General features: G+C 43.3%; 1 protein-coding gene across 1 annotated transcript; it reads right to left on the bottom strand.

Moving 5' to 3' along the window:
• Positions 1-8329: 8329 nt before the first annotated feature.
• LOC135639916 (probable L-type lectin-domain containing receptor kinase S.5) lies at positions 8330-11008 on the bottom strand. Its single transcript, XM_065153926.1, has 2 exons — positions 9682-11008; positions 8330-9449 (listed from the first exon to the last, which is right to left on the bottom strand). The coding sequence occupies exons 1-2, from the start codon at positions 10943-10945 to the stop codon at positions 8572-8574; spliced, it is 2142 nt and encodes a 713-aa protein (XP_065009998.1). The 5' UTR covers positions 10946-11008; the 3' UTR covers positions 8330-8571.
• Positions 11009-11271: the final 263 nt, after the last annotated feature.

The raw sequence follows: 11271 nt of genomic DNA, 5'->3' as shown, positions 1-11271 counted from the left end.
CGAGGAATTCCAAATATAAAGTTTATTAAGGACAAAGTATGCGATGCATGTCAACTAGGCAAACAAATAAAAACAAGCTTCAAACCAAAAAATCAAATTAGCACCACTAGACCATTACAATTGATCCATTTGGACTTATTTGGACCAATTGATACAACAAGTCTAGGTGGAAGCAAATATGCTTTTGTGATTGTGGATGACTACTCTAGATACACTTGGACCAATTTCTTAGCTCACAAAAGTGATTGCTTCAAGTGTTTCTCTAAATTTTGTAAACTTACTCAAAACGAAAAAGGCTTCATGATTTCATCAATTCGGAGTGATCACGGTGGTGAATTTCAAAACCATGACTTTCAAAATTTTTGCGAAGTTAATGGATACAATCACAACTTCTCAACTCCAAGAAATCTTCAACAAAATGGTGTAGTTTTTTTTTTGTAAGTAAAAGTAAATTGATTATGTGTAAAGTTTCTACAAATAGCTTTATCTATACAAGTCATAGACAAAGCCCAGTAACTCATAGAGTGCGAATGCGATAGTTATGACTACACATGCTGTAGACTATAACTACCTGTGGGTACATTATTTGGCATCATTCCCAAGATCTTTAGCTAATAGCAAAATTAAATTTGATAAAAATATCTTTTTCTCTTCGGGTGAAGTGCTCGGTTTTGAGATCATGCTCCATACAGGATCTTGAGTCTCTAATAATCTCTTTCAAGAGCTGAGCATTGTTTGTGTGTTGACATTCAAAGATTCTATTACATCTCTCCTTCCACATCCACCAAATAGCGCATCTGAAAGTAACCTTTGCCAGTTGTGTAAGTGGCCCTTTTCTTGAGAAACATTGCATAAGGTCGCCTAGTTCTTGGTGCAAGTTTGGTTGCGGCAGTCTATTGAGTTCAAATCGCTGGAGAATCTCCTTCCATATCCATTTTGTATAATTACAAGCAAAATAGAGGTGGTCAACAGTTTCTTCTTGTTGCAAACAAAGGGAGCATCGGTTAACATGATAGATACCTCTTCTTTTCATATTGTCTATTGTAAGTAGTTTATTGAGAAGGGCCTGTCATGTACATAAGGAGTGTCTTTGTGATCCCGGTCGATCCCATGTCCAACTGCTTGGGACCCACTTGTTATTTCTTTGCCTAATTTGATTCCATGCGGATGTGGCACTAAATTTGCCATTGTCATGAGGTCAAATAAGTATATCTGAAGAGTTGTTCCTGATTGGAATAGCTATGATAGTCGGCCAAAGTGATAACAATTCGGGAGAAATAGGATTAGGGAGACACCAGGTACCATTAACAATGAACTCGGAAACCTTCCAATCTTTGGGAGCGCCAAGATCTTTTCGTATTCTGTCACCATATAATTGAAATATACTCTTCCCATTCACCCAAGGATCGTACCACATATTAGTACTAGTTCCAGAAGAGATTGCATAAGAAATGTGTTTGATTGCATAAGAAATGGTGTAGTTGAAAGAAAAAATAGAAACCTATAAGAAATGGCAAAAACTATGTTAAATGAACATAGTTTACCCAAATATTTTTGGGCCGAAGCCGTAAATACGGCTTGCTACATCATGAATAGGGTTCTAATAAGACCATCTCTATCAAAAACTCCCTATGAATTATGGAATAACAAAAAACCAAATATTTCTTATTTTAAAGTTTTCGGTTGTAAATGCTTTATTTTAAATGAAAAGGACGACTTAGGTAAATTTGATGCTAAATCCGATGAAGGCATCTTTCTTGGCTACTCTTCCGTTTCTAAGGCTTTTCGGATTTTTAATAAAAGAACCTTAGTAATAGAAGAGTCTATTCATGTAGTTTTTAATGAAATTTCTGATTTAAAGAAAAATGATTTTGATGATGATCTTGGTTTTGATAATTTGAATTTAAATGAACCCTCTCCTCAAAATAGCCATTTGAATGCATCTTCTTCCGAAATTTCTTTACCAAAAGAATGGAAGTATGTAGATGCTCATCCAAAAGAGCAAATTATAGGAGATACATCAAAAGGGGTTCAAACTCGTTCTTCTTTCAAAAATTTCTGTGCTAACGCCGCTTTCCTTTCTCAAATTGAACCTAAATGCATTGACGAAGCCTTAAAAGATGATTTTTGGGTCATTGCAATGCAAGAAGAATTGAACCAATTTGAGAGGAATGAGGTATGGAAGCTTGTTCCTAGACCAAGTGACCACTTAGTCATAGGTACTAAGTGGGTCTTTAGAAACAAGCAAGATGAAAATGGTATCGTGGTTAGAAACAAGGCTAGATTAGTAGCCAAAGGTTTCAACCAAGAAGAAGGTATCAATTACGAAGAAACCTTCGCTCCCGTGGCTCGATTAGAAGCCATAAGGATGCTCCTTGCCTATGCTAGTAGTAATAATTTTAAACTATTTCAAATGGATGTTAAAAGTGCTTTCTTGAATGGTTTTATTTCCGAAGAAGTATATGTCGAACAACCTCCCGGATTTGAAAATTCTCTTCTTCCTAATCATGTATTCAAATTGACTAAGGCCCTCTATGGCTTGAAACAAACTCCTAAAGCTTGGTATGAAAGGCTTAGTTCCTTTCTAATTTTAAATAATTTTACTAAAGGCAAGGTTGATACTACATTGTTTATTAAACATTTTAAAAATAATTTTCTTATTGTGCAAATTTATGTTGACGATATTATTTTTGGCTCTTCGGATGAATCACTATGTGAATCATTTGCCAAATGTATGAGTCTTGAATTTGAAATGAGTTTAATGGGTGAATTAACTTTCTTTTTGGGATTACAAGTCAAATAACTTAGTGATGGTATATTTCTTAACCAATCTAAATATACATTAGAATTGTTAAAACGATTTAACATGGATAATTCAAAAGCAATAAACACCCCTATGAGTACTACGACTAAGTTAGATATGGATGAAAATGGTAAAAGCTTCGATCAAAAAACATATAGGGGAATGATAGGTAGTCTACTCTACCTCACCGCGACTAGACCGGATATTATGTTTAGTGTAGGACTTTGCGCTAGGTTTCAATCTAATCCTAAATTATCTCATCTTAAGAGTGTTAAAAGAATATTTAGGTATCTTAAAGGAACTCCAAATTTAGGATTGTGGTATCCAAAATCTGAAAAATTCGATCTAATAGCTTATGCAGATGCTGATTTTGACGGATGCAGGATAGATAGAAAAAGTACATCCGGAACATGCCAATTTTTAGGACATGCACTTGTTTCTTGGACTTCGAAGAAACAAAATTCAGTTGCACTATCTACGGCGGAAGCCGAATACATTGCTGCAAGTGCATGTTGTGCACAAGTAATTTGGATGAAAAATACATTAGAAGACTATGGAATTCACTTTGAAAATATTCCCATAAAATGCGATAATACTAGTGCCATATGCCTTACTAAAAATCCAATTCAGCACTCTAGAACTAAGCACATCGACGTTAGGCATCATTTCATACGCGATCATGTCCTTAACAATGATGTTGTTCTAGAATTCATTGACACAAAGCATCAATTAGCAGATATATTTACAAAAGCTTTGAATGAAGACCAATTTGAATTCATCCGAAGGGAATTAGGCATGCTAAATTGTCCCTAAAATGAACTTCACAAAAAGGACTCGTTCTTTTCCCTTCGTTTATGAATTTGAATTCTTCCTTCTTCTTCAATTCAAAATGATCCATTAAAGTATAACTTATGATCTTGAGGGAAGAAGCTAAACAAAAGGAAGGAAGAAAAATTTTTTTTCTTTCCTCCGCGTGATGCCAGCGGTGGCACCGCCAGATCCGGCGGTTGCACCGCCTGGCGCTCGGGCGCCAGGCGGTGACACCGACCGAGTAACCCTTTTAACCCGAGGGGTTAGGGCCGGCGGTGACACCGCCCCCAACCCGAAGAAAAACCTCTCAAAAAACCTCTCCCATTCCCTCTAACCCTCATTCTAACTCTTAGAAACATTGGAGAAGGATTCTTGGTGGTCCAAGCTTTCCATATCTCAACATAATCTCCACAAGGTAACACTTGAAATCCCTCTTTTCTTTTCTCTTTCTCTTGCTTATTTTTCACAATTTCATCATCATCGTGTCTAGAAAATGGCTCCTAAGAGATCAAAAGGAATAAGGATTGAAGGAGATTCATATAACCATGACCTTTTTAGATCAAAAGAGGTAGCCCTTAGCTTTCCAAAATTTGAAACACGATGTATCCATAAGGGAAAATACGTTGATTTGGATGAACTAGAGGACTTAGAACCCATTAGGTGGTTTGCACACCTAGAAGCTCTACCTCTACTACAAATAGATGAACCAATCTATCCGCGATTAGTTAGATTGTTCTATGCCAACCTATACGAGGACAACGATAGCCTAAGCACTTACCTTCTAGGAACACCCATTAGAATATTTGACAGCACCATTTGTGAGCTAATTGGCATAACTGAAAAAGATAGGGGATGCTATTTTAAAGGTAAATGGGACGTCAAAACAATAGGAGCAACCTATACCGAAGCCGTGAAAACAATTTTTGCAAATCCAAACCTTGACTTCCTACCCAAGAGCTGTGAACACTTACTGCCTTTCAACTCTAAAATTCTTCATCACATTATCACAAGCATCATATTCCCCAAACAATTTCATCTTGACGAAATAAGTCAAATAGAGATAGGAACCATGTATTGGATTATGACCAATCAGCATAATTGTTTTGGGTGCTTAATTCGCCAACACATGCAGGATATTATGACTAAAGATACTATATTGCCATATGGGAGGTTAATCACTAGAATTCTTCATGCCTATGACATTTGCATTCCACCCGATGAAGAATCTATTCAAAATGATCGATATAACATAATAAATAAAAACCTGCTGAAAAGACTTAGGTGCACTTTTAGCAATGGCATATGGGTTAGGCAGCCTAGAAGGACGGATCCAATTCCTCCACCAATAGAACAACCCGAAACACCAATTCTTATGGGAAATGAATCTCCTCCTCCTAGTCCCTTTGGCGCAGCACCTTCAGCTCCTGTTTCCTCCTCTGAAGATATCATTATGGCGGAGCTATCTCAGATCAAATCATAGCAAGAACAAATTCATAATCAACAAGTTGAAATTTTGAAGACACTACGACAGATGAATGAAAAAATAGATATCATGTATCAGCACTATGGATTACCTCCTAAGGATTAAATTGATGTATCTTTTTATTCTGTTCTGTTTGCTTTTAACAACAAGTTCAAGTTTGTCATCGATTGAACGATAACTGATCTTTCCTTTTAGATAACCACTATTTTAATCTGCATAAATGATGATGTCTTTTGGATAAACTATTTCTGGCAAATTTGAATGATGAACTTTGATAAATGCTAAACCTTTTTCTATTATCATCAATTAGCTGGCTTGTCTCTTTTTGTTGATGACAAAGGGGGAGAAGTGATGACTAAGTGATGACTTACACCATAACGATAGCATGACTAATATGAATTACAAAAACTTGTGTGATATGAATGTCTTATATGCCTTGCAAATCCTTGAAAATATCACAAGATTGATATCATGAAATTTATATTGAAAATCTTTATCTTCTGTCGTAGCAAAATTCGTCCCTTATCATTTAACTTATGATTTTCATCGAAGTTTCGTACTTACTATTGTGTAATGAGGATAACGATAAGTTCTACGATTAGAACTTATCGGGTTATGCTTGAATCCAATGGGATGGAATTCAAGTACTTTTTATCTTCTCATAATATGGCATATAGATAGGGGGAGTTATGTTTAACTCCGTCATCAATTGATTGTCATCATCAAAAAGGGGGAGATTGTTGAATCTCGGATTTTGATGATATAATCAATTGGTGGGTTAATTGATCTAATTCATATTATTGAGTTAAGTGTGTAGGATTAACTATGATAACCAGAAAACATAAAGCAAGGATACCGGAGTCGAGCTCGATGGATGTTTAAGAGACCGAAGAATCACCGGAGATGCTACCGGAACCAACCGAGAAGAAATCGGGAACGTGTCGGAAGTTCGCCGAAGAAATCGTCGGAGGCTCGCGGAGATCACCGAGAAGGCTCGGCTACTCGTTAAAGTCATCACAAAGATTGGGAGCTTGCAGGGAGTCCGTCGGAAGAAGTTCGTCGGAAAGCTCGTCGGAACAAGACTCGACGTTCGCGGTTAAAAAACTTGCTTAGGATGTTTTTTTTGTGTTATGTAGTTCACCTGTAATTAGGATTAGGATTCAGAGATAATCCTATATCCTGGTTAGGGGCCAACTGGGCCCAAAGTCAGATTTGGTTTGGGCTAAAATTAAGTCAAACCAATGAATCGGAGAGCCAGGCGGTGGCACCGCCTGGCTGGGCGGTGAAACCGCCCAGCACCCGAGAGCTGGGCAGTGACACCTCCTTGGCTGGGCGGTTGCATCGTTCAGTACCCGAGCGCTGGGCGGTGGCACTGCCTGGCTGGGCGGTGGCACCTCCAGCATTCGGGAACCTAAAGAGAATTCAAATTTTGGAGCCCAAATTTGAATCCTCTTGAGGCCTATAAATACCCCTCAAATCTCAGCTGAGGTTACAACTTTTGAGAAGCATTTTGATTGAGAGAAAAGTCTTAGAAAGTCTTAGCAAGTCTTATTTTCAATTTGCTAGAGAGTTCTCCTCCTTCCTTCTTATTGAAAATTTGTAAGAGGTTGAACTGCTTGTAAAGGGTTGTAAGAGGGGTGTTTACCCTTCCATTTCAAGAGATTTGCTAGTGGAAGGTGGGAGCCTCATCGAAGAGGGGCATCGCAAGTGGAGTAAGTCATTTGACCGAACCACTCTAAAATCGACGTAATATCTGGTTTGCATTTTATTATTGTCATTTACATTACTGCAAATCTTCTTACTGCTTTAGTTCCTTATTACCCTTGCTGCGCAACTTTAAGAATACGCTTTCAAGTTAAACTTTTCAAGTTCCGTTCTTATCGTACGAAAGATTTTATTAAAATCGAAGTTTTAATCCGCTACACTAATTCACCCCCCCCCCTCTTAGTGCCGCTCCGATCCTAACACCTAAGACATTTACTGCAACTTGCTCCGGTGCGTCAATCGCTTCTTCCGGTGAACTTCCGTCAATCATCCGATGAACCCTCGGTGATGCTCCTGCGGACTTCCAGCAAACTCTTGGACTTGCGACGATCCACTTGGCGAGTTCTGACGAGCTTCTTTGGCAAGCTCATGGACTTCTCGGATTTGTTCCCGCAGAACCTCCGACGACTGTCCGAACTTTCGTCGAACTCTCGAACTCCCAACGTGATCATTGTCTTGACTCCGGCGCAACTCCTGCTGTTTGTCTTACTTTCATCGTAGTTAATCCTGCACACTTATCTCAACATATAGATTAGATAACAAATGACAATTGACTTCATCATTAAAATCCGAGATTCAACAACCTTGAGTTATTTTTTGGGAGTGGAAGCAAAGTACACATCTTTCGGGCTCTTCCTATCACAACGAAAGTATATTCAAGATCTATTATCTAAAACGAACATGCAAGATGCAAAGTCAGTTACAATACCTCTGTTTACTGGTGAATCGCTCAAACTATATGATGGAAGTCCTGCTACAAACCAAACTCAATACCGTCAAGTCCTTATAAATAGGAGAGGGACATGTTAATGTATTTAAGTTTGTTCACTTCTTCAATAAAGCTTCTTCAATAATTATTCTTATCTTTTATTATTTTCATCATGGTATCAGAGCAGTGAAAAAAGTGAAGTTATCTTCCTCACCGTGATAGTCTTCGTTAATCTGCAGACTTAAGGAGATTGAAGGACGGACTTAAGGGGAATGAAAGGAACACCTGTGCCCTCACAGCAACAGCAATCGAATCCAGTATTCTACTCACGCATGAAACATATAGCCATCGATTTTCACTTCATGCAAGAATAAGTTGTTAGACATTAACTACGTGTTTCTCTCCCCTACAAATCGGAGAAAATATTATAAATCTATTAATATTGAAGGAAAATTCTCCTCTTTCAAACTCAATCTAATCTTCTTCTTATTACATTTCTATAACTCCGAATGTTCTCGATGTGACTTGTGGGGGCACCGTTTCCACTACCATCACCGACACAAAGCATCTCCTTTGTCAGTCAATCCCAACCCGGCTCGTGATGATGCCCTTCCCGTAGCTCGTTCAACGTTTCAACACCTGCTGCTTTCTTCAGTCAAGGATTCAAAACTGTGGTGCCATGTGCACAGCACTTGGTCGGTCGAGATGCCCTTGCAAGCCATGTCCAGACATGGATGACTTCAAGAGTTGAAGGATAAGCTCAAACACAACGAATAGAATGATAATTGCGATGGCAAGTCTTCGTCTAACAAAAAACAACGTTACTCATAATACAAACACGTCAACAACTGAGGCGACGATTAAGTGTTGCTTCCATGCCAAGGTTTCATCTTCCCATCGACCCGTCCCTTTCTTTCTAGAATAATATGTAGTAGAGAACTGGTCAGAGCCGGCAGCTTCTATCCAGCTTCCGAGCCGTCGTTTTATATTTTCGTCAACCGCTCAGACCTCTGCGATTGGATGACCTCCTGCGGGTCCCTCTCGGCTGAGGCGCTTTGGCGTCACCGCGGATGATGACGCATAGTGGGACGACGTCATGCTCAGGCTCATGCTCGTCGAGGTCCTGCTCAACCTGCTCGACGTGCCATGGTCGTCGTCGTCGTTCTCGTCCTCGTCGATCGGCCCCGCCGGCCACACGAACGCCGGTTTGAACGGGGCCACCGCCGGTGGCGCCACCGAACGGGAGAGGATCTGGACGATGGCATCGGTCTTGGGGCGCTCCGCCGGGATGGGGTGGCTGCAGGCGAGGCCGAGGAGGAGGAGGCGCTTGGCATCGTCCTGATCGAAGCCCTCGGCGAGGCGCTGGTCCACAGCGTCGAGGATGCGGCCCTCGCCGTGGAGCTTCCACACCCAGTCGGCGAGGAACTGGGCGCCCGGGACGTCGCAGCGGGGCCGGCGGCCGCAGACGACCTCGAGGACGACGGCGCCGAAGCCGAAGACGTCGGACTGGCGGGTGGCCTTGCCGGTGTGAAAGCACTCGGGAGCGATGTAGCCCAGCGTGCCGGGGACTCCGCCGAGCTCGATCTCGGCGTAGGAGGTCTTGTCGGTGTCGAGAGCGCGGGCGAGGCCGAAGTCGCCGAGGCGGGCGTTGAAGCCGGCATCGACCATGACGTTCGAGGTCTTGAGGTCTCGGTGCACCACCCGCTGGTCATACTCATCGTGGAGGTAGTGGAGGGCGGAGGCGATGCCGGTGATGATATTGTAGCGCCGCTCCCAGCTGAGCAGCGGCCGGTCGCGGCCGCCATGGAGGTGCTGGTCCAGGCTGCCGTTGGGCATGTAGTCGTACACCAGGAGCAGCATCCCTTTGTTGTGGCACCATCCTGCGTGCACGCAGTCATGTGCGGATGCCCCAACATCAGCATCAAATTGTTTGATAGATATCTCCTCGAAATAGATTGTTTGATTGATTGACCAGAAAAAAGTAGTTATGAAAGAACACAAATTAAAGCAGATAATATCTGCATTTGATGTGAGGAATAGATAACATTGGACAAAGACAACACAACGAAGCAGGGAAAATGGGAAGAAGAGGGAAAGGAGGAAGAGACTCACCGACGAGAGGGACGAGATGCTTGTGGCGCAGGCGATTAATGATGGTGAGCTCCTTCAGGAAGTCGTCCTGGCCATGGCTGCCCCTGGAGAACATCTTCACCGCCACCTCCTTGTTCTCCCCCTGCAACACCCCTCTGTACACCACCCCGAACCCCCCCTGTCCCAGCTTCATCTTCTCGTCGAAGTTGTTGGTCGCCTTCCTCAGCTCTCGAAACTCGAACTCCCTCGGCGTCCCCGGGAGGCTCTTCAGCGTCCCCGCCACCAGCATGCTCGGGTCGTCGCTCACCTTTCTCCTCCTCATATAAAGGCCTACCACGAGCCCGACCACCAACGCCACGAACGCCACAGGTGCAGCGATGATGACACCAAGCTTCCATGCTGGAGTCCCGTCGTCGTCGTCGGAGAGCTTCTCTACCGTCAGATTCCATGCCAACACGCAGTTGAGCTGGTAGGTGGTTCCGGTGGAGGCCGCGAAGCCGAAATAGGAGTTCTGGAGCACGACATCACTGAGGTCGAGAGGAGCGCTCAAGACGGGAACAGATAGCTTCCGCTTGCCGGCGACCGACATGTAGACCCGTATGTGACGGGCAGCTCCGTCGTAGTCGACCCAGACGGTGTAGTTGGTGGCGTTCACGGGAGCGATCTCGATGCCGAACGCGGTCAGATTGGCGGTGACGTTGGAGACGACGCTGTTGACATCGAGGCCGACATGGTTGTCGTCCGGGTCGAAGGACTCCTTCACGGTGTCGAGCTCGACGGCCACCAGATGGTTGCTGGGGTCGCCATCGAGGCTGGCGTTGGTCAGCCCGAGGTAGCGGCCCTCGCTCCCGGGGGGCGGGGCGTCAAGGGACGGCACGATGACAAAGGCGAAGCCCTCGCCGGGGGTGGTGCCGTTGGGACGGTAGATGTTGATGGTGAAGGTGGTGTTGAAGGAAGCCACATACCTGGTGGTGGCGTTGGTGCCGTTCGTCGCGGGAACGTCTTCCCATAGCTTGAATGGCATGGGGAGGAGAACGCGGCCGGACTTATTGGCTAGGTAGCCGATCTGGTTGAGGGTGTCGGGGGTGATCTGAAGGGCTCCCTGGCCAACACCGGCGTCCTTGAGGAGCACGACGTCAGTACCATTGACGACGTTGGTGAAAGAGGGGAAGAAGACGGGGACGTTGCCGGACGACAGGGAGTGGGTTGTTGGCAGGTGAAGGACGAGGAGGAACAGAAGGGAAACGGCGAAGGTGGGGAGGCAGTAATGTGCGCCACCGGCCATGGGAGGACTGGCAGAGAAGGTCGCAGGAAGTGAAGAGGTGGTGGGAGGAGATGATGGGGCTTCCCGGAAGGAGACTACAAGTATATAAATATAAATCAATCATCTAAATATACATAAATCATGTCTATATCTCATGTATGATATTTTCCTTGCAAACTCAACTTATCTTGGTCAAACTATTGAGTCATAAATCACCTAACACAGATGAGATCAGCAATTTTAATATGGAATTGTGATTCTCGATGCTATTAAAGACATCATCAAATTTTGATGAACCCATTTAGCACAACTTCAACAGGATTGGTTCGCGAGCATGGGGTCCGCAG

The sequence above is a fragment of the Musa acuminata genome, chromosome BXJ3-6 (genome assembly GCF_036884655.1).
Source record: "Musa acuminata AAA Group cultivar baxijiao chromosome BXJ3-6, Cavendish_Baxijiao_AAA, whole genome shotgun sequence".
Classification (NCBI taxonomy): Eukaryota; Viridiplantae; Streptophyta; class Magnoliopsida; order Zingiberales; family Musaceae; genus Musa; species Musa acuminata.
This window is presented reverse-complemented; position numbering and strand designations above follow the sequence as displayed.

Bases quoted from the DNA above. Each gene is read 5' to 3' on its own strand.
- LOC135639916 (XM_065153926.1), bottom strand. From the start codon at position 10,945: ATGGCCGGTGGCGCACATTACTGCCTCCCCACCTTCGCCGTTTCCCTT. The intron at 9,450-9,681 runs GTGAGTCTCTTC...GCGTGCACGCAG, and splicing joins GCATCTCGTCCCTCTCGTCG to GATGGTGCCACAACAAAGGG.